At 38.9% G+C, this 26,680-nt stretch overlaps 1 protein-coding gene across 4 annotated transcripts in view; it reads right to left on the bottom strand.

Moving 5' to 3' along the window:
* Cadps (calcium-dependent secretion activator 1) overlaps nt 1–26,680 on the bottom strand; it is a 1,208,856-nt gene that overhangs the window by 407,115 nt on the left and 775,061 nt on the right. For 3 of the 4 annotated variants that reach the window (XM_090389907.1, XM_090389906.1, XM_090389905.1), the window contains one exon: nt 20,698–20,807. In XM_090389907.1, coding sequence (XP_090246033.1) covers nt 20,698–20,807 — 110 coding nt within the window. The remainder of the gene's footprint in view (nt 1–20,697; nt 20,808–26,680) is intronic. The other variant, XM_090389908.1, reaches the window with a different exon arrangement.

Genomic DNA, 26,680 nt, shown 5'->3' on the forward strand with positions numbered 1-26,680 from the left:
TCTAAAATGAGACCTTCAGACCTGTACATAATACTCTAGGTGTGGGCTGACCATTGTGTGGCAGGATAATCACTTCCCGGGATAATCACAATTGTTCAGTCAACATCATAGTTGACTGAACAATTACCCCCAGGTCTTTTTCACTTTTTACTTCCCTGAGAATATTTACCAAACAGTTGGTACGTTTCTCTTCAGTTATTGCTACCCATATGCAGTACCTTGCATGTCAATGTTAAACTTCATTTGCCCAACTTATCTAGATCCATCAGGAGTAGCATACTGTCTTTACTATCGTCAACAATCCTACCAACCTTTCTATCATCTTCAAACTTGGACATTAGTCCTAATATACCTTCATCAATATCATTGAGGAATTTACAAAAAAAGTGTCTGCAATTCTACCCAGACACGATAGGAGGGGGTATATAATGAGAGCCCTGTTGATCAATTCGGCCCTGGAAGGATTGTGCAAGGCTCAAAGGGTAGAATTTTTTTCAGCCTGGTCTGTACTTGTTAACAGGAGAGACTGCTTCTACAGGGATGGGATACACTTAAATAGAAAGGGTGCAAGAATGTTTGCTGATGCTATCGAGGCAGTGTTAGGTGGGTCAGAAAACTGCTAGATTGGGGGGGGATACAAGGACTAATAGATTAACAGTAGCCACTGGCAGAGGTGAAAGTGATTCTTGCACTGCTTCTACTGGAATGAGCCGCAGCCTGGAAAATAAGATGCAGGATATTTCACAGACTGTTGGGAATAATTGGGGTACAAATAAACACATAGGTTGTGTTAGGGTAGCTAAGAATAGAAACAGGTGCATGTATACTTGCGTGTACACCAATGCTAGGAGTTTAGTAAATAAATTTGATGAATTTGAGGTCTTGCTCAAAACATCAAAGGAAGATATTGTGGGGATTTCAGAGACGTGGTGTCACACAGATATAAGGAATGCAGAACTGGAATTTGGGGAGTACAATGTCTATAGGAAGGATAGACAGGATAGGAAGGGAGAAGGGGTTATACTATTAGTTAAGAAATACATAAAATCCAAGAAAGAGAAGCCAGTCGACATTGCTGGACAGTGCAGTGTCGAGTCAGTTTGGTGTGACATAAGCATTGGGAGATTAAAATTGAGTAGGATTGTGCTATAGGCCTAATGACTCTGATGAGTATAATAAGAAACTGTACGGGGAAATAGAGTGGGCCAGTAAATCAGAGAGTCTTATAATGGGGGATTTTAATTTCCCAGATATTGACTGGCATTTGGGGGCTGGTCACTTGCACACTAGCAAGGCTTTTGTGGATTTATTGGATGATTGTTTTCTACATCAGCATATTCAGGAGGCAACAAGAGGGAGTAATACTCTTGATTTGATTATCAGTAGTGATTCTTCATGCATTAAGAATCTGCAGGTAAATGAAACACTAGGTGGCAGTGATGACAGTGTGCTGAAGTGGGATTTACTCAAAGAGGTAACTACCATTAGGGGTAAAGGGAAGGGTTATTGCTTTCGTAAAGGCGACTAAGATGGACTGAGTCAGTATTTAAATTCTATACAGTGGGACCAACTGCTGATGTTACCAACAGCAAATTCAAAATGGGAAGCATTCAAAGAACTTATCTTGGAAGCTACTAGGCTTTACATACCAACTAAGAAATATTGTTCAAGGTTTAGGCCAAAATGGATGTCAGATGAACTAATGAGACATATGGCAGAGAAGAAAAATGCATGGGATACATACAAATTAACACGTGACACAGAAGCCTATGATAGATACAAGTTGATCTGTAACCAAGTTACAAAGGAGGTTAGGCAGGCGAAGGCAGATTACGAGAAATCCTTGGCAAGGGATGCTAAGAAAACAGCAAAGAGTTCTTTACTTATGTAAACTCTAGAAGGAAGGGGATGAATCAGATTGGTCCACTTGATATCGATGGGTCAACTGTTGATGATCCTGCTCAGGTAGCTAACAAACTGAATGAATATTTTGCCTTGACATTCACACATGAGGAGTTATTCAGGAAGGGGAATGCCAGATGTGTATTCAACTCTGGCAGTAAGCTAGAGAATCTTGTAATAACTGAGAGTAAAGTAGAGGAGAAATTGTTGAAGATAAATACAAGAAAGGCACCTGGGGTGGATCGGATCTATCCAGTTATATTAAAGGAAGCAGCAAAGGAAGTAAGCAAACCCTTAGCCATAATTATGAGAGCTTCCTTGGACTCAAGGGAAGTACCCATGGACTGGAGTTGGGCAAATGTGACCCCAATTCACAAAGGAGGATCAAAGGTCAACACAAGTAATTATAGACCTGTTAGTTTAACTTCTGTTCCTGGAAAATTAATGGAGGCACTGGTTAGAGAAGCACTGCAGGATCATCTAGACAAGACTTCAGTTATAGCTCAGACACAGCATGGTTTTGTTAAGGGAAAGTCTTGCCTGACCAATTTGATTGGATACTATGATGCAGTCAGAAAAGAACTGGATGCAGGGAATAACTTTGATATTATATACTTGGATCTTAGAAAGGCTTTTGATACTGTTGCACATGGAAGACTGCTGCACAAATTGGAGCAGTGGGGCATTAGAGGCAAATTGCTGCTATGGATAAAAGGGTGGTTGAGGGGGAGAAGACAGAGAGTGGTAATCAATGGACACTGCTCATCGTGGACTAATGTTATTAGTGGAGTATCTCAGGGTTCAGTATTGAGTCCATTATTGTTTAATGTATTTATAAATGATATTCATGATGGTATATCAAGCTTAATGTCCAAATTTGCAGACAATACGAAGGTTGGCAGGGTTGTCAAGGACACTACTGACACTATGCTACTGCAACAGGATCTGGAAAGGTTGAGCAGATGGGTTGAGAGGTGGCAAATGAAGTTTAACATTGACAAATGTAAAGTACTACATATGGGAAACAGCAACCCTAGAGCAATGTATCAACTGTGTGGTACTACACTGACAGTGGTAGAGAATGAAAGGGACCTGGGGGTGTTTGTGCAGGCAGATATGAAGTTTTCTGACAGTGCAGACGGGCTGCAAGAGTAGCTCATGGTGTATTATCAATGATATATAGGAATTTTTCTAGCAGGGATAAGTAGGTGATTATTCCCTTGTATAAGGCAATGGTCAGACCACACCTAGAGTACTGTATACAGGTCTGGAGGCCTGATTTCAAGAAGGATGTAGAGATGCTGCAACGAGTACAGAGAAGGGCAACAAGATTAGTGAATGGAACAAAGGGGTGCTCTTACGAAGAAAGGCTTACGTTTTGCAAATTGCAGTGTCTGGAGACTAGGCACCAGCGAGGTGATCTGATAGAGGTGTATAAAGCCTTGAATGGTTTGAGCATGCTCAATGCTGATGGGATTCTTCCTCTTGCTCAGAATAATCAGCTCAGAGGGCATAAATTCAAATTGAGGAAAGAAAGATGTAGGATAGGCGTGAGGAAATTTGCCTTTAGCGAGCGGGTGGTTGGTTGCTGGAATAGACTTCGATCACTTGTCATGGAAGTTGATAGCTTAAATAAGGTTAAGGCTCAGCTGGACAGGTATTTCGAATGATGTTTGTTATTTGGTTTTTAGGAGCATTAGCAACTAAGGCCATATTGCTCCAGGAATATGCGGTGGTCATTCCCTTGACCTTTCCGCATCCTCCGTATTTGGTGGTGACGGGCTTGAACCCCGGTCTAATCAAGAAGCGTGTGCTATGCACTGCTGCTCCTTCCCACCTGGCTACGGAGGCGCCGGTATTTCGAATGAACAGAGGGGTGAAGTGGAAGTGGTTATTTTTTATTTATTTATTTATTTTTATTTTATTTTTTGGCTGATGCTGCATAAGCTTGCTTTCTTGCTTCAAATTCCTCTACCAATGCTAATGCTAATAACAATGGGCCCAACACCGAACCACGGCAAACTCCACTAATAACATTTGTCCACAAAGAGCAGTGTCCATTGATTAACAGTCTCTGTCATCTCCCACTCAACCATCCCTTTATCTATTGTAGCAACTTACCTTTAATGCCATACCTCTCTAATTTGTACAGCAGTCTGCCATGTGCAACAGTATCAAAAGCTTTCCTGAAATGCAAGTATATGATATCAAAATTAGTTTTGGCATGCAGTCCCTTTGTGACCACATCATAATATCCAACCGGTGAAATACCACCACTTTGCTTATTGGAGGCTTGAAGTAGTGAAACCAATGTTTAGTCTCTAGAGCAAAGTTTCCGGCACCCCCCTCCCCCATACTTCTCCTTCAACCCATAAACGGTACTAAGTACCATAGGTTTTGATACCTTTTGTGTTTGGGGTTTTCATAAAAAAAAAAAAAAAAAACTGGTCAGACAAGACCTCCCTTTAACAAACCCATGCTGTGTCTTAACTGTTACTGCAGCCTTGTGTAGATAATCCTGCAGTGCTTCTTTAACCAGTGATTCCATTATTTTCACCGGAACACAAGTTCAACTAACAGGTCTGTAGTTACTTGTGTCACCTTTTAAACCCCCTTTGTGAATTGGTGATACATTTGTACACCAAGAGTCTATGAGGACTGCCCCTGAGTCCAAGGAAGCTCTTATAATTATGACAAAGGGTTTGCTTACTTCCTTTGCTGGCTCCTTTACTATGACTGGATAGATCCCGTCCACTCCAGGTGCCTTCCTTATGTTTGACTTCAACAATTTCTCCTCCACTTTGCCCTCAGTTATTACAAAAATACTTAACTCTCTGCTAGTGTTTGATAAACTTCTGGCAGTTCCCTTATTGAATAACTCCTCATGTGTGAATGTAGATGTAAAATACTCACTCAGTTTATCAGCAACCTGAGCATGATCATCAACAGTGAACCATCTATGTTAAGTAGTCCAATCTGATACATCCCTTTCCTGCTAGAGTTTACATAAGTAAAGAAATCTTTGTTGTTTTTCTTTGCATCCTTTCCCAAAGATTTCTTACCATCTGCCTTTGCCTGCCTAACTTCCTTTGTGACTTGATTACAGACTAGTTTATAACTTCTATAGCAGGGGTGGGCAACCTTTTTCGTCAGCGGGCCAAATGAAATTTTCGTATCATGATGCGGGCCGAATGAAATTTTCGCATCATGATGCCGGCCGGAATAGATTGAACGATTTAATAAAAAAATCAGAACCTAAAAAATGTTATATTACTTGAATTACCAAATTATTAATGTATTTTTAAAAAAACATATCTGAATGTCCAATTATCATTGAAAATGCGGCATTCGGCATCAATTTTTCTTTTTTTTTTTAATTGGCTCATTTTATGGGCTATAAATTATATTAAATTAAAATTGTAATAATTAGAAAAGGCATAAAACATAAAATATCTCGCACCAATATTATTTTTTTCAATAAGAAGTCAAACACAAAGGAACTTCGTTCGATCGATGCTACAATAATAATTAGGAAATAACTCTTTGACGCTGCGTAGAATCACTTGGTTACTGTTGTACTGGCCGCGATTCCCGATTGAACCGAATTAAGCCGAACGTTTACGGCGAGTGTAGTCAGGTATGGATTTTCTATATTTATGCATTTACTGAGGGGGCCGGATTCAACATCGTCGCGGGCCAGATGTGGCCCGCAGGCCGGCTGTTGCCCACCCCTGTTCTATAGGGTTCTGTGACACCTGATACTTTATATGCATCCCATATATTTTTCTTCTTCCACGAGGCTGATTAATTCATCTGACATCAATTTCGGCCTAAACCTTGAACAGTATTTCTTAGTTGTATTGAAAACCCTAGTAGCCTCCAAAATTAAGTCCCTGAAGGCTTCCCATTTAGAATTCAATGTTGGTAACATCATTAGTTGATCCCACCGTACAGAATTTAAAAACTGTCTGAGACCTCTATTGTCACGAAAGCCCTTCCATTTAGCCTTGATGGTAGTTACATCTTTAAGTAATTCCCACATCAATACATTGTGATCACTGTCACCCAGTGGTTCCTTTATCTGCAAATTCTTAATGCATGAATAATCACTGCTGATAATCAGATTAAGAGTATTACTCCCTCTGGTTGCCTCTCAAACATGTTGATGTAGGAAAATGTCATCCAATAAATCCACAAAAGTCTTGTTACTGACCAACCACAAGTTCTAATCAATATCTGGAAAAATAAAATCCCCCATTATAAGACATTCTGATTTACTGGCCCACTCTATTTCTCTGCACAATTGCTCACTATACTTATCAGATTTATTAAGCCTATAACACACACCTACTCTCATTTTTCCTTTCCCAGTGCCTATTTCACACCAAACAGACGTTTATCAAACGGTTCGTTGATTGCTGCAACAGAGTTCTGTCTGATACTGTAGAAGTGGAGGGCTTGAATAAATTCAAGGAAGATCTAGACAAACTGCTGGTGGTGATGGATAGGTGAAATCAAAATCACACAACTGCGTGTGACTGTACCATGCTTGCTTCTTTTACTCAAATTCTTAACCTGACCTAGCATTAGCATTAGTAGAGGCATTTGATGCAAGAAAGCAAGCTTATGAAGCATCAGCCAAAAAAAAAAAAAAAAAAAACAAATAAATACATCAATAAAAAATAACCACTTCCACTTCACCCCTCTGTTCATTCAAAATACCTGTCCAGCTGAGCCTTAAACTTATTTAGGCTATCAACTTCCATTCCAATAGAAGTTCATTCCAATAGAAGCAGTGCAAGAATCACTTTCACCTCTGCCAGTGGCTACTGTTAATCTATTAGTCCTTGTATCCCCCCCAATCTAGCAGTTTTCCGACCCACCTAACACTGCCTCGATAGCATCAGCAAACATTCTTGCACCCTTTCTATTTAAGTGTATCCCATCCCTGTAGAAGCAGTCTCTCCTGTTAACAAGTACAGACCAGGCTGAAAAAAAACTCTACCCTTGAGCCTGCACAATCTTTCCAGGGCCGAATTGTTCGACAGGGCTCTCATCATATACTCCCTCCTATCATGTCTGGGCAGAATTCCAGACACTTTCAAAAAAATTACATCATTTATAACAGATATTTCAGAATATTCCAACAATTACCAATTATACAAGAGACTTTCATGTGACGTGATTTTTTCATTTTATTTTATAAGACATTAAAACAAGGTGAAAGTTCACAAGAACATCTTTCTCATAATAACAATCTGTTCCACTGAGAGCAAAGGTGCATACTGGATCAAAGTGCACAGCGTAAACAGGATGAAAGACGAGCAGTCAAGTATATCATGAAGATGCATGTTAGGAACAACTTGTGTTATCAGAGTTCAGTATAACCTTGAAGTTCTCATTCAATTAGGAAAATACTGATTTTTTTTTTTTTTTTTTTTTTATGTAAACCCCAAACATGAGAGGTATTAGAACCTATAGTACTTAGTACTGTGCTTGGGTTGGAGGTTGAGAAGACGAAAGAAGATATTTGTTGACATTGGACTTGAACTTCTGTAGACTATAATTTTCAGGAAATACGAAAGAAGGAAGGTTGTTCCAGAAAACGGCAGTTGAATGAATAAACGAGGAAGATGAAAAATTGGTTCTGTGAGTTTGGAGTTGGACAGTAAATGGATGTTGGCGGCAAGTCTTCAGAATGTTTTGAAGAGAGAGAGAGAGAGAGAGAGAGAGAGAGAGAGAGAGAGAGAGAGAGAGAGAGAGGGAGACGGGAATTATAGAAGGCAATTCAGAAGAACAGTGCCCATGGAAGTATCTGTAGAAGAGACATGCAGCAGAAACAGTACGTCTATGAGACAGCGAGTGGACAGACTTTCTTAATGACGAATCATTAATTATCCTAACTGCCCTCTTCTGAATGGAATCAAGAAGCCTGAGAGAGGTATTGGAAGCACCACCCCAGATGTGGGAACAATATTCCGTGGCAGGGCGGATTTGCAATTTATACAGAGTGAGCAGCTGTTTGGAAGAAAAGTAACGCCGAGAGCGAAAGAGAAAACCAAGTTTTTTAGAGGCAGAGGAAGCAATATTTGTAATGTGCTTGTGCCAAGAGATATTAGAAGTCAGGGTAATCCCCAAAAGAGATATAACATTTTGCCTAGAAATCGGAGTGTCACTAAAGATAAGCATAGGAGCAGAAGAATCCTTTTTGCGAGATATAAGACAAGACTGAGTTTTAGAAGGGTTGAAATCAACTAAGTTGTCTTTGCCCCACTGGAGAATTACATAAAGATCGGCATTTAAGGAATTGGTAGCAGATTTTCGAGAAGTTGAAGCTGATTGAGCAGGACAAGGTTTCTCAAAATGGAAAGTGGAATGCAATGTGCTATCATTGGCAAAACTATGGATAGGATTTCCAGTCAATGGAAATTATTAATATACAAGAGGAAAAGAGTGGGGGGAAGAACTGAACCTTAGGGAACACCGGCATAAGTGGAGAAGTTAGAAGACAGAGAGCCATCTACCATCACCCTCAGTGAGCGATCAGAGAGAAAACTGAATAACCACTTACTAAACAGTAGGCAAACCATAAGATGGAAGCTTGTTTAGAAGACCTTTATGCCAAACACGATCAAAAGCCTTTGAGATGTCAAGAGCAACTACTTGTGTTTCAACTAACCTTTTCAATGAATTAGTCCATAAATGGGTAACATAAGACAGAATATCACCAGTGGATCGACACTGCACAAATCCAAACTGGCACTCGTTGATCAGACGGAAGGTTTCTAGGTAGTTTAAGAGTTCCATCAAAAGGATGTCAGAAGGACATCCTTTTGACGGAAGACCACAGGGGGCATTGAATGGAGTGTGTTGGGAATGGTGGGAGTTGTTTTACCAACGTCATTAATACATAAGTTGGAAGAAAAATGGGATGCTAGCAGGTCAGCTTTATCCTTGGCTGAAGTGATAACAGAACCATCTGGTTTGGACAGAGTTGGGAGTAGAGCTGGACAAAAGTTGCAGCCAATAGCTTTGGCAAGAAACCAGAATGCTCGGCTACCATTAGGGCAAGAAGCAAGTGTTCTACTCTTAGATTGTTCAAACTCTAGTTTTGATTGATTAATAACTGCTTTACAATTGTTGCGAGCTTTAATGTACGCAGAAAATTAAACTGGAGAATTAGAAACAAGCCAATTAGGATATGCAACATTCTTCTCTTGAACAGCCTTAGCACATTTATTGGAAAATCAAGGTTTAGATAAATAACGAGATTTTAAAGTGGAGTGTGAGATAAAGGATGCTATTCCTGTAAGAATAATTTTACTGACACAATCTGAGCAAATGTTGACATCAGAAGTTTTGAAACAGTAATCCGAAAAAGGAAAAGAAGTCTCGCAGGTCATCCCATTTTGCATTCTTGTAATGCCAAACAACACGAGGTTCGGAATAGCCATGAGATAAAGGTTGCATTGGAGAAGAGACAATCACCAAGTTGTGATCTGAAGTGCCTATAGGATCTCTCACTTCGACCGTGTACTTAGAAGGGTTGTTTGTGAGAAAAAGATCAAGCGTATTGGCTGTACGATTAGGATTGTCCAATTCGGAATAGCCATGAGATAAAGGTTGCATTGGAGAAGAGACAATCACCAAGTTGTGATCTGAAGTGCCTAGAGGATCTCTCACTTCAACCGTATACTTAGAAGGGTTGTTTGTGAGAAAAAGATCAAGCGTACTGGCTGTACGATTAGGATTGTCCAGTATTCTTGTAGGTAAATGAACAATCTGTGCAAGGTCATTATTAATTGCAATTAATATCTCGACTGGGTTGAGATGCTGAGGGTTTTGCAATTCTGTTTTCTAGTCACACCGACACAGCTGGGTCGGTGTGACTAGAAAACAGAAGACAGCTGGAGTTGTGAACATTAAAATCACCAAGGAAAATTACCTCCCTGTTAGGAAAGTTGGACTGGAGAAAGTCAAGTTGCAAAGAGAAGAAGTCAAAGAGCTCCAAGTGATTAATGGAGTTGGGAGAGTGGTAGAGACAACAGATGAATTTGACACAATGAGGTAGAGAGATTTTAATTATTTGTTTTTTGTTATTTGGTTTTTTTTAGGAGCATTAGCAACTAAGGCCATATTGCTCCGGGATATGCGGTGGTCATTCCCTGACCTTTCCGCATCCTCCGTATTTGGTGGTGAAGGGCTCGAACCCCGGTCTAATCAAGAAGCGTGTGCTATGCACTGCTGCTCCTTCCCACCTGGCTATGGAGGCGCCTGAGAGATTTTAAGCCAGAGAAGATCACAGAGAGGAGATTCCAAATTGCCAAGTCTCTGACAGGGAATATCAGAACGGACATATGCACAAGTACCACCTTTGAGGCAGAAGGAATCATACAGCAAATAATTTGGGCATCTGAGATGAGCAGTAGTTGAATCAACCGCTTAGAACCATTGAGGCTAATTATGCGAGCATCACTTGACTCTGGGGAGATTCCCTTGGATTGGAAAAGTGCAAATGTATCTCCCATACATAATGGTGGTTCTAAAAGTGAAGTTGGAAATTATCGACCTGTCAGTCTGACTTCAGTAGTAGGGAAAATCATGGAGGCAATGATCAAGGGTGGAATTCAGGATCATTTGGAGCGAATTGAAATTCTCAAGGATATTCAGCATGGTTTTGTAAAGGGAAAATCATGTTTAACAAATCTGGTTTGCTATTTCAAAAGGGTTACTCACGAGCTGGATTTAGGGAATAATTTCAACATTGTTTATTTAGATTTCAGCAAAGCTTTTGACTCAGTCCCACATGTGCGGTTGCTTTATAAGCTGGAACAGGTTGGAATCACTGGGAAAATCCTTAGATGGATAGAAGGATGGCTTCAGGGCAGGAGGCAGAGGGTTGTGATAAATGGCTATTCCTCAGATTGGGTTGAGGTAAGAAGTGGGGTTCCCCAAGGATCAGTATTAGGACCACTGTTGTTTTTAATTTTCATAAACGACATTGATGAAGGGATAGAGGGCGTGATGTCTAAATTTGCAGATGATGTTAAAATTGGTAGAGTAGTTAATGATCACTGTCAAGCTGAGCTTCTTCACAGAGACCTAGATAGACTTCAGGAATGGTCAGAAAAATGGCAGCTATGCTTTAATCCAACAAAGTGTAAGGCATTACACCTGGGAAACAGTAATCCCAAAATAACTTATTCACTTGGTGGAGTTCAACTAAACCCGGTACTGGAGGAAAGGGTCTTGGGTGTTACGATACGGTCAGACATGAAATTCTCTGAGCATTGTAAACAGGTTGCAAGGAAGGCCCATTGTGTCCTATCGATGATCTATCGAACTTTTGCAAGTAGAGATAGGGATGTGATTATCCCATTATATAAGGCTTATGTTAGACTACACTTGGAATACTTTGTTCAAGTATAGAGACTGCACCTAAAGAAAGACATCGAGCTTCTTGAAAGGGTGCAAAGAAGGGTAACTCGCCTGGTGAGATCGGCAAAAGGGCGTCCTTATGAAGAAAGACTTTGAATATGTGGGTTGCAGAGTTTGGAAACTAGACACCTTAGAGGAGATTTGATTGAGGTGTTTAAGGCTCTGAGAGGCATCAGTAAAATGAATGAGGACAAAATTTTCAAGATTATAAATGATGCTAGAACTAGGGGACATAAATTCAAGTTACGGGGGGGGGGGAATGTTTAGATTGGACTGCAGGAAGTTTTATTTTAGCCAGCGAGTTATAAATTACTGGAATAAGTTGACTTCATGGGTGGTAGAGGCCGACAGTTTGGGGAAATTCAAAGGTGATCTGGATAGTACTTTCGGGTAAGGGAAGCGCATAGGATGATAGGTTTAATTTCTTTTTTTTTTTTTAATTATTATTATTTAGTTTTTTTTTTTTTTTTTTGGCTGGTGAAGCATAAGCCATAGGCTTTCTTGCACCATGCGGCCGTTACTAATACTAATATAACACAACCGATAACTGAGATTCTGTCAGAAAAAGTACATGGGGTTTTGCAGACTGCAAGTGGAAATGGACATTGTTGAGATTAGAATTGAGACCACGCATATTTGTGAAATGAATTAGGAAGTGCTTGGGAAGTTTAGATCTTTTCGCAGATAAGCTTGCTCTATTAGTTTGACAATTCATTATGTATTCAATAGTAAGAAAAGTGAGTGGGACATGCTGTATGAAGTAATGAAATTTTTGGAAATGGCGCACACATGGTAAGAATACACCCAGACATAAGAATATATCCTTGACATAACGTGGCCTCGACAATGCCCCTGCATACACACTACTCGGACTCGCTCCAGTCACTATCTGGCAGAGTAGAGGTAGCAACATTATACACTAGCTGATCCGGAAGCCTCCTAGAGAGTTACCAATAGGTACGGTACGGTGTACTAACTAGCGGCCGGCCTGCGAACACCGTTTTACAGCTGTACCCTGAAATGTAAGGAATAATAACCTCAAAAGGCATCAATCATACTGCATGATGGAAGAGATAGGGATGGGTTGACTGGAACTTAGCTCTAGAGGGGGAACTAGAGCTAAGTTCAAGTCAACCTGGGGCTTAGAGGGGAACAGGTATCCTGTGTGTTATCAGACACTCAGCCTAAAACACTGATGAATCCAATGTCTCTCTATTACAGAAGATTTAGGAGAAGTCCGGTTGGCCTGCCTGCCTCCCTAAAATCCACTCATGCACACCTTCTCGATGGTAAGCCCTGTTACGTCACTTAGGTGGCAACGAACGTGTAGAGTGGTTCTCTTCAAGACGCCTGGTCAGCGTGAAGAGGAAAAGACCAAACCCTCCAGCAATGAGAGCACAACAATACAAATGGCCCTCAGTCCCCCAGCAGCTTTCACTCTCCCTCTTACGGCAGCGAGAGGATCAGAGTGGAAGCAGTGGGTGCTAAGAATCTCTGGGTACGACCATGCTGCCATGCACGGAAACTGAACTTGGCCTGTTATAACGTACAATCACTCATCGGTGAAGACAGGATATTAGAGCTGGAAAAGGAATTAGAAAATGTGAATTGGAATATCATCGGTTTGGCTGAAACAAGAAGAAGAAATGAATCACTTATAAGTTTATCAAGTGGAAATCTGCTGTACACCAATGGAAACAGTGAAAGGAGTGAAGGTGGAGTTGGGTTTCTGGTCCATAAAGATTTAAAAAACAACATTTTGGAATTCAAAAGTACATCACCAAGGGTGTCAAGACTAATACTCCAGATTTCTAAGAGGTACAAACTAAAGGTTATAATGATTTATGCACCAACTCGAGCCATGAGTCTTCTAGATGAGCAGAAAACCCACTACACTATTATTATGGGGGACTTCAATGCTAAGGTTGGAAAAAGGCAAAACAGCGCAGAAAGAGGAACTATAGGAAATTTTGGAATTGGTGAAAGAAATAAAAGAGGTGAAAGACTTGTGGAATTTGCAGAATCTCAAGGACTGTCAGTAATGAACACTTTCAAGAAAAAGGTGAACAGAAAGTGGACATGGAAGAGTACAAATGGATTAACAACTAATGAAATCGACTTTATCCTCAACTAACAGAAGATATATTGTGAATGATGTTACCGCCCTGAATAAGGTAAATGTTGGAAGTGATCACAGAATGGTAGGATGTACACTTGATATAGATGTAGGAAAGGAAAGGAAAAAACTGACTCGAGTAAATAATACAAAGGTCTTTGAGGTAACAGAGGAGGAGAAAAAGCAGTATGTACTGGAACTTAAGAACAAGTTTGAGCTTCTGCAGACTGCTCAGGACCAAGATAACGATGAGGAATATTATAACTTTCTGAAAGTGATAAAGCCCAAGAAACCTATAGGGAAACAGAAATCCAAAGAAGAAAAAATTAGTCAAGAAACACTTGTCACGATGAACCAAAGACTACAAATGAAGAGCAAGAAAAAAAAACAGACAGGGAGAAAATTGAGTATACTGAGTTATGCAAAGCCATTAGAAAGAGACTCAGAGAGGACATAAGAAGATTTAACACAAGAAAAGTAGAAAAAGCATTAAGTGAAAACAAAGGATTTAAATCAGCAGCCATGAGCAGTAATACAGAAAGACAAATGATACTGAAACTGAAGAATAGCGATGGTGTACTTATAAACAGCAGAGAAGGCATAATTCAAATAGCAGAAGACTACTATAGAGAATTATACAAGGAACGAGGGAATGATACCAGCAGTGGGGAACATGGACTGCAAAGTATCAACGCATACGACATACCCGATATTCTTCCTGATGAGGTAGAACATGCATTGAAGAAAATGAATAATCGGAAAGCCCTGGGGGAAGATGAAGTTACTGTAGAGTTGTTAAAATTGGGAGGAAAGACATAACACAAAAACTGGCAAGGCTCTTCACAAAGTGCATTAGAAAAGGTGTGATGCCTAAGCAGTGGAATAATGCAATCATAGTTTTGCTGCATAAGAAAGGAGATAAATCAGAAATTGGAAATTATAGACCAATTAGCTTGTTATCCCATATCTACAAGTTGTTCACAAGGGTCATTACTAACAGATTAGAAAGAATACTTGATGAGAATCAACCGAAAGAGCAAGCTGGCTTTAGGACAGGATTGTCAACTATGGATCACCTTCACGTAATATCACAGCTAATGGAGAAAGCAAATGAATATAAAACACCATTATGCCTGGCATTTGTGGATTATGAAAAGGCATTTGACTCCATACAGTATAAGGCAATGTTTCGGGCACTGGAAAGACAAGGCATAGATACTCCATATATTATGATTTTGAAGAAAATATATTAGCATTAGCATTAGCATTAGTAGAGGCACATGATGCAAGAAAGCAAGCTTATTCAGCATCAGCCAAAAAAAAAAAAAAAAAAAACCCTTTCCCATTTCACCCCTCCGTTCGTTCGAAATACCTGTCCAGTTGAGCTTTAAATTTGTTTAGGCTATCAACTTCAACAACAAGTGATGGAAGTCGGTTCCACCAACCAACCACCCGCTGGCCAAAGGCAAATTTCCGCACATCTATCCGACATCCGTCCTTCCTCAATTTGAATTTATGCCCTCTGAGGTGATTATTCTGAGAAAGATGAAGAATCCCATTGGCATTGAGCATGCTCAAACCATTCAAAGCCTTATACACCTCTATCAGATCACCTCGCCGGTGCCTAGTCTCCAGACTCTGTAATTTGCAAAACTTAAGCCTTTCTTCGTAAGAGCAACCCTTTGTTCCATTTACTAATCTTGTTGCCCTTCTCTGTACCCGTTCCAGCAGCTCTACATCCTTCTTGAAATGAGGCCTCCAGACCTGTATACAGTACTCAAGATGTGGCCTAACCATTGCCTTATACAAGGGAATAATCACCTCCTTATCCCTGCTAGAAAAATTCCTGTATATCATGGACAAGACACCATGAGCTACTCTTGCAGCTCGTCTGCACTGCTCAGAGAACTTCATATCTGCCTGCACAATTACCCCAGGTCCTTTTCATTCTCCACCACTATCAGTGTAGTACCGCAGAGTTGATACATTGCTCTGGGGTTACTGTTACCCATATGTAGTACTTTACATTTGTCAATGTTAAACTTCATTTGCCACCTCTCAGCCCATCTGTTCAACCTTTCCAGATCCTGTTGCAGCAGCATAGCGTCAGTAGTGTCCTTAACGACCCTGCCAACCTTTGTATCATCTGCAAACTTAGACATTAAACTTGATATCCCATCATCAATATCATTCATAAACACCGAAAACAACAATGGACCCAACACTGAACCTTGAGGAACTCCACTAATAACATTAGTCCACGTTGAGCAGTGTCCATTGATTACCACTCTCTGTCTTCTGCCACTCAACCATCCCCTTATCCATAGCAGCAATTTGCCTCCAATGCCACACTGCTCCAATTTGTGCAGCAGTCTTCCATGTGCAACAGTATCAAAAGCCTTTCTAAGATCCAAATATATAATATCAAAGTTATTCCCTGCATCCAGTTCTTTTGTGACTACATCATAGTATCCAATCAAATTGGTCAGGCAAGACCTGCCCTTAACAAAACCATGCTGCGTCTGAGCTATAACTGAATTCTTCTCTAGATGATCCTGCAGTGCTTCTTTAACCAGTGCCTCCATTAATTTACCTGGAATAGAAGTTAAACTAACAGGTCTATAATTACTTGTGTCAGCCTTTGATCCTCCTTTGTGAATTGGGGTTACATTTGCACATCTCCAGTCTATGGGTACCTCCCCTGAGTCCAAAGAAGCTCTCATAATTATGGCTAGGGGTTTGCATACTTCCTTTGCTGCCTCCTTTAATATAACTGGATAGATCCCATCCACCCCAGGTGCCTTTTTTATGTTTATCCTCAACAATCTCTCCTCCACTTTCCTCTCAGTTATTACAAAATCATCCAGCTCACTGCCAATGTTTACTTTACCTACATCATTCTCCTTCCTGAATAACTCCTCATGCGTGAATGTAGATGCAAAATACTCGTTTAGATTGTTAGCCACCTGAGCAGGATCCTCAACTGTTGAACCATCAATATTCAGTGGACCAATCTGATTCATCCCTTTCCTTCTCGAGTTCAAGTATGTAAAGAACTCCTTTCTGTTTTTCTTTGCATCCTTTGCCAAGGATTTTTCGTAGTCTGCCTTTGCCTGCCTAATCTCCTTTGTGACTTGGTTACAGACCAACTTATATCTATCATAGGCTTCCATGTCACCCATTAATTTGTATGTATCCATGCATTTTTCTTCTCTGCCACATGTCTCATTAGTCCATCTGACAACCATTTAGGCCTAAACCTTGAACAATATTTCTTAGTTGGTATGTGAAGCCTGGTAGCCACCAAGATTAGTTCCTTGAATGCTTCCCATTTTGAGTTTGCTGTTGGTAACATCATCAGTTGGTCCCACTGTATAGAATTTAAATACTGTCTCAGACCATCATAGTCGCCTTTACGAAAACAAAAACCCTTCCCTTTACCTCTGATGGTAGTTACCTCCTTGAGTAAATCCCACTTCAACACACTGTGATCACTGCCACCTAGTGGTTCATTTATCTGCAGGTTCTTAATGCATGAAGAATCACTACTGATAATCAGATCAAGAGTATTGCTCCCTCTTGTTGCCTCACGAACATGCTGATGTAGAAAACAATCATCCAATAAATCCACAAAAGCCTTGCTAGTGTGCGAGTGACCAACCCACAAATTCCAGTCAATATCTGGGAAATTAAAATCCCCCATTATAAGACTCTCTGATTTACTGGCCCACTCTATTTCCCTGTACAGTATCTTATTATACTCATCAGAGTCATTAGGCCTATAGCACACTCCTACTCTCAATTTTGATTTCCCTATGCTTATGTCACACCAAACTGACTCGACACTGCCCTGTCCATCGATGTCAACTGGCTTCACTTCCTTTGACTTTATGTGTTTCTTAATTAATAGCATAACCCCTCCTCCCCTCCTGTCCTGTCTATCCTTTCTATATACATTGTATTCCCCAAATTCCAGTTCCGCATTACTTATATCTGTGTGACACCACGTCTCTGATATCCCAACAATATCTGCCTTTGATGTTTTGAGCAATACCTCAAATTCATCAAATTTATTTACCAAACTCCTAGCATTGGTGTACACGCAGGTATACTTGCACCTGTTTCTATTCTTAGCTTTAAGAATACTTGGAAAGTATTCTTAAAGTTTACTTGGAAAGCAATGACTACCAGCAGTCTCTGAAATATCCTGCATCTTGTTTAATATGAGAGTGCTACATCCTTTATTAGACTAGACAAAGACAGTAGCAAATTTAAAATCGAGAAAGGAGTTCGCCAAGGAGACACAATATCTCCGAAGCTGTTTACTGCTGCCCTTGAGGAAGCTTTCAGAAGATTAGACTGGTCGCAGAAAGGAGTCAATGTGAACGGAGAGTACCTAAACCATTTACGATTTGCAGATGACATTGTGGTCATAAGCCACGATCCCAAAGAATTAGAGGAAAATCTTAATCAGTTATGCAGAGTTAGTAAGGATTTTGGACTAAAGATGAATATGACTAAAACAAAATTAATGATGAACAAGTATGCCACGGAAAGGAAAATAATAATTAAAGGAGCAGTAATTGAAAAGGTGGAGTCATACACTTATCTGGGACAAGTTATTAGCTGTAATAATGATAAATGGCTGGAAGTCAAGAGAAGAATAAATTTTGAATGGATAGCATTCAGGAAATATAGTCTCATACTGAAGAGCAAAATCCCAGTTTGTCTGAAACGTAAAATAATGAATCAATGTATACTCCCCACCACGACTTATGGAAGTGAAACTTGGGCACTCACCAAAAGAATGGAAGAGAAGCTAAGAACTACACAGCTGTAAAATATATTATTGTGTGCAAATCCACTTTACTGCTTGTACACAACGTCCCTAATTGAATAAACTACACTGAAATAATGTGTTGGTTTTTGGATTTAATGTCCAGAATCTTTTCTAAATGGAAAATATTGAAATAACGGCCTAAATACCAACCTACATACCCGCACACTACGCCACTAAAAGAATATTTAAGAATCTATTCTTTTAGCCAGTGAGTTGTTTATTACTGAAAGACATTGCCTCCGCAAGTAAGTTAAGGCCAACAGTTTGAAAAAATTCAAAGGTTAACTGGTTTAATTACATCAGTAGAGGGATATGTTACCTAAGTTATGACGGTAGTCCATAATTTGTATTTTATCTACTTTTCATTTTTTTTTAAGTGTAGAAAAAGTCTGTGGTTTTCTTGCACTATATCAATATTAAATTATAATCTAGAAAGAATGTTAAATGGATTTTCAAATACAGTGTACAGAGACAAAGATAATTGTGCGATTATCTGAACAAAGACCAGAAAGAGTTAATTCTTTTACCAACAATTAGGTTTTCTAGCAATGAAACTTGATCACAAATTAGAAAATCCAAAGCAACTCTTGAATTCAATACATGTGAAGTCAATGTATGCTGTCACATATAGAGACTTTTCTCCCATGATTAGAAAATTCAGATTGCACAAGGCTGCAATATTAGGTACTACTCTGCTAATTGGCTGCATGTGAAACATGCCTGATTTAGAGAATATTTCAAAGGACTAAGGAATATGGATGATTCGATTTTATTTCTCAAATTAGAGAAGCAACAGAAAGATTTTAAAAAGTTGCATCTATTAGACATCAAGTGAACATATATCCTTTGGTTAAGATCAGTTTTAGCTCAAGTTAAATATTGTTGACTGTAGCAAAACGATTAGCCTATTTGAATGCAGTGGTGTACTTAGGAACAAACTGATATTGATCATTTCTTCCATGTTGAAATCAGACTGACCAACACTACAAAGTTGTAGGAAATTATAATAAAAAATACTTACTTATTTGATCTGATAATGCCTTTATTACCAGAAAATTGATGAAGATAACAATCACGCGTACTGAATAATTAAATATGAAGCAATCTAATTATTAAAATGTCTAGATATGCTGTTTGTAATGTGAGTATTCAAGAAATAACAGATGTTCATTAAAGTGATAAACCTCCTCTGTTTAAACAGGGGAAGTGTAACAAACCTACTCAAGATATGAAACACTGATCTTTTAAATATACTTTTATATGTAAACTCAATAAAGAAATAATGTACAAAAATTATCACATATATGACTTTAAACGTACAGGTTCCAGGGTATCATCTATATTGACATCATGTGTAATTTTTAAGATAATGAAGAATACAACTTCATTTGCTTTCACCAAATTATTTAATCAGAATTATGCTGTATCAGGGTGAAAATTGCATGTCACAAGCCTCCAAAAATACAAACAGGATACTATGTTGACCAAAAAACCTAATTCTTCCAAATAAATCCTTCTCTTGGAATAATGAAGAACTATATGACTGTTTAATGATGCCTTCCTGATGATGTAAAATTAATCGCTGTATGTGTGTTGTTTGTTTGGTTTTTAGGAGCATTAGCAACTAAGGCCATATTGCTCTGGGATATGCGGTGGTCATTCCCTGACCTTTCCGCATCCTCCGTATTCGTGGTGACGGGCTCGAACCCTGCTCTAATCAAGAAGAGCGTGCTACGCACTGCTGCTCCTTCCCACCTGGCTACGGAGGGGGGTGTGTGTGTGTGTGTGTGTGTGTGTGTGTGTGTGTGTGTGTTTTTGGTCATTTTTTGGAGTAACATAACTACAGTGATAGTTTTTAGAGTAACAATACTGACAAACTAAGGAAGTAGTATTAACTATTCCTCAGCTTGATAGATAATCAGCTGTGTCACAGCTTAACTAGCTCATTTCTAATATGAATAAAAATGTTCATTTGTTTCTTTTAATTCTCTGATGTAATAATTATTTGATTAAATGTAATGAGTGAGCTTGTAATCCCCTCTGGTAGATCTTCACAATTTTCAATTACATTTTTGAAGTTTTACAAGACCAATAAACTGATATATACATATTTATTCTAATAAATTTAAATATTGACATTCTGTTTGAACTAAAATGGCCAACAAAAGACAATGGTTACAAAAAACAGTTACATAAAGGACTCAAATAAAAAAATCTGAATTAAAACAAGGTACCACAATATAAAGCAATTATAATAAAAAAAAACTCACCTGAAATTTAAAACTGAGATTATCTTGATGTTTGAAATGAAAATTTACCTCGAAATGAAATGTGAATAAAATTTCATACCAAAAAAGGTAAGAAAAAAAAAAATTAAGAAAAATAATTTTAGTATACCCACCTCAGAATAATGTTCATTATTCTGCTGTAACAAATCAACACAGAGTTCAGCCAAGTGAATTAAGTCTTCCAACTTTCTGTTAGGCATAACACTGTCGTCGTCAGTTGAGTCTAAAGATTTGTTTTAAACAGAATGTTCTTTAAATATATATTTTAATTAATTAAAAAATAACTAAAAAAATTAATTAAAATTATTTTTTTATTAAAAAATTTATTTAAAAATTATTTGGCTGATGCTATATAAGCTTGCTTTCTTGTATCATATGCCTGTACTAATGCTACAGATGTTCTGACTGCATATTTTAAATAAGCAACATTCATTAAAGTTTTAGAGATTGTATGTTTCAGAGCTCGAAAAATAGAGTGGATGCCCTTGAAGGATTTAAATTGGGAAGGGTTGTGACAAAGCCAGAGCATACACACGATCATCAGGAAAAACAGTGGAAATCCCAAATGATTGCCACTGTTCTTTTCTAAGGCAGAATGCACTGGTCACATCACAGAAGAGAGAGTTGTTGTTGGTGATACAAATGTAAGGGAAAATGGAAAATATATTGTGCAAAAATGACAGGCGGAATAGTACAGGGATATATCTGCAAGAGGTAAAAGCTGATGACGAAGTAGAGCAGATTTCATCTTATTAGCATTAGCAGAGGCATACGATGCAAGAAAACAAGCTTATGCAGCATCAGCCAAAAAATAAAAAAAAATAAAATAAGTTCCAGTTTAACCCCTCTGCTCGTTGCAAATACCAGTCCCGCTCAGCCTAAAATTTATTTAAACTATCAACTTCCACAACAAAAAAAAGATGGAAGTCTGTTCCACCCATCAACTACCAACTGGCTAAAGGCAAACTTCTGCACATCTATCCTACAACTGTCTTTCCTCAATTTGAATTTATGCCCTCTCAGGTCATTATTCTGAGCAAGAATCCCATCACTGAGCATGCTCAAATCATTCAAGGCTTTATACACCTCAATCAGATCACCTTGCAGGTACCTAATCTCCATACACTGCATCTGCAAAACTTAAGCCTTCCTTCATAAGCGCAACCATTCATTCCAATCACTAATCTTGTTGCCCATCTCTGTGCTCGTTCCAACAGCTCTACATCCTTCTTAAAATGAGGCCTCCAGAACTGTATACAGTAAAACTATTCTACCTCAAGGTGAGACCTGATCATTGCCTTATACAAGGGGATAATCACCTTCTTATCCCTGATAGAAAAATTCCTGTACATCATTGACAAGACACCATGAGCTACTCTTGCAGATCGTCTGCACTGCTCAGAAAACTTCATATCTGTCTGCACAATTATATCTAGGTCCTTTTCAATCTCTACTACTGCCAGTATAGTACCACAGAGTTGAGATGTTACGCTGGGGTTACTGCTTCCCATATGAAGTTCTTTATATTTGTCAATGTTAAACATCACTTGCCACCTCTCAGCACATCTGTTCAACTTTTCTAGATGCTGTTGCAGCAGCATACTGTCATTAGTGTCCTTAACAACCCTGCCAACCTTCATATCATCTGTAAACTTTGGATATTAAGCCTGATATACCATCATCAACATCATTTATAAATACAGAATACAACAACAATGGACCCAACACTGAACCCTGAGGGACTCCACTAATAACATTAGTCCACAAAGAGCAGTGTCCATTCATTACCACTCTGTCTTCTCCCCCTCAACCACCCCTTTATCCATAGCAAAAATTTGCATCCAAAGTCACACTGCTCCAATTTGTACAGCAGTCTTCCATGTGCAACAGTATCAAAAGGCTTTCTAAGGTCCAAATATATGATATCAAAGTTATTCCCTGCATCCAGTTCCTTTGTGACCACATCATAGTATCTAATCAAATTGGTCAGACAAGACTTCCCCTTAACAAAACCATGCTGTGTCCAAGCTATAACTGAAGTCTTGTCTAGATAATCCTGCAGTGCTTCTTTAACCAGGGCCTCCATTAATTTCCCTAGAACAGAAGTTAAACTAACAGGTCTTTAATTACTTGTGTCACCCTTTGATCTTCCTTTGTTAATTGGGTCGCATTTGCACATCTCCAGTCCATGGGCACCTTCCCCTGAATGCAAGGAGCTCTCATAATTATGGCTAAGGGATTGTTTACTCCCTTTGCTGCCTCCTTTAATATAACTGGGTTGAATCCGTCCACCCCAGGTGGCTTTTTTATGTTTATCTTCTATAATTTCTCCTCCACTTTCCTCTCAGTTATTACAAAATCAACTAACTCATTTCCAGTGTTAAATTCACCTTTGGCATTCCCCCTCCCTGAATAACCCCTGATGTGTGAATGCAGATGCAAAATACAGTAAACTCCCGCTATTCACGGTATCTGTATTCGCGGTTTCGGGTATTCACGGTCACTGATTTAATATAAAATGAAACCTAAAAAAAAATGTGAATTTTAAAGCGCCATGAACATTTTCTGGCATAAAAAAAACATGGGCATGGCTAAAATTATTTTTCCCAGTCAAAACAACACTCAGTGGGTGGGGACAGAGGGGTGTCAAAATCGCGAGCGTGGATGTTTCCCGCTAATCCTTGTTCAGTATGCGTTATGTGCTTGTCCTGGAAGGTTTCGTCGTTTGCTTTTAATTTATATGCTTATAAATTGAATAAATTTATCAATTTATAAATTGATAAATTTATAATTGATCTAACTAGGAATAGGAGCATGTATGGTTGCATGTATACCAATGCTAGAATTTGAAGTGTTGGTCAAGACATCAAAGGCGGATATTGTTGAGATACCAGAGACGTGGTGTCACACAGATATAAGGAATGCAGAACTGGAATTTGGGGAGTATAATGTGTACAGAAAGGATAGACAGGACAGAAAGGGAGGAGATGTTATGTTAATTAAGAAAAACATGAAATCAAAAGAAGTGCACCCAGTTGATATAGATGAAGAGTGCACTGTTGAGTCAGTTTGGTGTGACAAAAGCACTGGGAAAGCAAAAATAAGAGTAGGAGTGTGTTATAGGCCTATTGACTCAAATGAGTACAATGAACAATTGTACAGAGAAATAGAGAGGGCCAGTAAATCAGAATGTCTTATAATGGGGGATTTGAACTTCTGGGTTGGTGACTTTTCAGACTTTTTTCACTAGTCAGACTTTGTGGATTTATTGGATGATTGATTTCTGCACCAGCATGTTCGAGAGGCAACCAGAGAGAGTAATACTCTTGATCTGGTTATCAGCAGTGATCATTCGTGTATTAAGAATTTGCCGATAAAGGAACCAGTAGGTGGCAGTGAACACAGTGTCCTGATGTGGGATTTACTTAAAGATTTAATTACCATCTGGGGTAAAGGAAAGGGTTTTTGCTTCCGTAAAGGTGAGTAGTGGTCTCAGAAAGTTTTTAAATTCTGAACAGTCGGATCAACTGACAATGTTACCAACAGTAAATTCTAAGTGGGAAGCATTCAAGGAATTAATCGCGGATGCTACTAAAAGTTTCATACCTATTAAGAAATATTGTTCGAGGTTTAGGCCTGAATAGTTATCTAATGAACTAATGAGACTCGTAACAGGGAAGAAAAATGCATGGGATGCATATCAATTATCAAGCGACTCAGAAGCCTATGGCAGATATAAACTAGTCTGTAATCAGGTCACAAAGGAGGTTAGGCATGTGAAGGCCGATTACGAGAAATCCTTGGCAAAAGAAGCTAAGAAAAACAGCAAGGATTCCTTCACTTATATAAACTCTAAAAGGAAGGGGATGAATCTGATTGGTCCACTTGACATTGATGGTTCGACTGTTGATGATCCTGCTCAGATTGCAAACAAACTGAATGAGTATTTTGCATCTACATTCACACATGAGGAATTATTAAGGTTTGAAAATGGCAGAAGGTTATCAAATTGTAGCAAAGCAACTAAGCAAATCCTTAGCCATAATTATGAGAGCATCCTTGGACTCAGGGGAGGTTCCCATGGACTGGAGATGTGCAAATGTATCCCCAGTTCACAAAGGGGGATTAAAGGGTGACATGAGTAGTATTAGTATTAGTAACGGCCGCATGGTGCAAGAAAGCCTATGGCTTATGCTGCACCAGCCAAAAAAAAAAAAAAAAAAATCCAAACAAAACAATGATAAAACAAAAAAAAATAAAATAAAATAATTAAATAATAATAAATAATAAATAAAATAAATAACTAAATAATAATAATTAATATAATATAATATAGTATAATAATTAATAATTAATAATAATAATTAATAATAAATAATAATAAGAAATAAAACTTCCTGCAGTCCATTCTAAACATTTCCCCCCGTAACTTGAATTTATGTCCCCTAGTTCTAGCATCATTTATAATCTTGAAAATTTTGTCCTCATTCATTTTACTGATGCCTCTCAGAGCCTTTAACACCTCAATCAAATCTCCTCTAAAGTGTCAAGTTTCCAAACTCTCCAACCCACATATTCGAAGTCTTTCTTCATAAGGACGCCCCTTTGCCGATCTCACCAGGCGAATTACCCTTCTTTGCACCCTTTCAAGAAGCTCGATGTCTTTCTTTAGGTGCGGTCTCCATACTTGAACACAGTATTCCAAGTGTGGTCTAACATAAGCATTATATAATGGGATTATCACGTCCCTATCTCTACTCGCAAAAGTTCGATAGATCATCGATAGGAAACCACGAGCCTTCCTTGCAACCTGTTTACAATGCTCAGAGAATTTCATGTCTGACCGTATCGTAACACCCAAGTCCCTTTACTCCAGTACTGGGTTTAGTTGAACTCCACCAAGTGAATAAGTTTTTTTGGGATTACTGTTTCCCAGGTGTAATACCTTACACTTTGTTGGATTAAAGCATAGCTGCCATTTTTCTGACCATTCCCGAAGTCTATCTAGGTCTCTGTGAAGAAGCTCAGTTTGACAGTGATCATTAACTACGCTACCAATTTTAACATCATCTGCAAATTTAGACATCACGCCCTCTATCCCTTCATCAATGTCGTTTAGAAAAATTAAAAACAACAGTGGTCCTAATACTGATCCTTGGGGAACCCCACTTCTTACATCCACCCAATCTGAGGAATAGCCATTTATCACAACCCTCTGCCTCCTGCCCTGAAGCCATCCTTCTATCCATCTAAGGATTTTCCCAGTGATTCCAACCTGTTCCATCTTATAAAGCAACCGCACATGTGGGACTGAGTCAAAAGCTTTGCTGAAATCTAAATAAACAATGTCGAAATTATTCCCTAAATCCAGCTCGTGAGTGACCCTTTCGAAATAGCGAACCAGATTTGTTAAACATGATTTTCCCTTTGCTGAGTATTCCTGAGTACAAAACCATGCTGAGTATCCCTGAGAATTTCAATTCGATCCAAATGATCCTGAATTCCACACTTGTTCATTGCCTCCATGATTTTGCCTACTACTGAAGTCAGACCGACAGGTCGATAATTTCCAACTTCATTTTTAGAGCCACCCTTATGTATGGGAGACACATTTGCACTTTTCCAATCCAAGGGAATCTCCCCAGAGTCTAATGATGCTCGCATAATTAGCCTCAATGGTTCAATGCACTCGCTTGCTGCCTCTCTTAAGATTATAGGGTATATTCCATCAACTCCAGGAGCCTTACTGGTCTGTAGGCTCGAAAGTTTTTTCATTAAATAATCTTGCGAAATTTCAATATCATTAATTACATATTTTTTAACTTCGCTCCCACAATTTCCCTTTGCCACAAAAGGCTTTTCATTTGTAAATATTGATGCAAAATAACTGTTGAGTTCATCTGCAACGGCAGCTGGTGTATTTATTACTATCCCCTTTCCCTTACATAAAGGTCCGATCTGGTTTGTCCTGCTCTTCTTGGCATTTATATATGTGAAGAATTCTTTATCCCCCCTCTTTGCTCTGTTTGCTAGTGATTTCTCATAAACTGCCTTTGCCTGTCGAACCTTTTCTGTGGCTCTATTACACATCACCTT

Source organism: Mastigoproctus giganteus, chromosome 2 (genome assembly GCF_048544385.1).
Source record: "Mastigoproctus giganteus isolate SK-2022 chromosome 2, ASM4854438v1, whole genome shotgun sequence".
Classification (NCBI taxonomy): Eukaryota; Metazoa; Arthropoda; class Arachnida; order Uropygi; family Thelyphonidae; genus Mastigoproctus; species Mastigoproctus giganteus.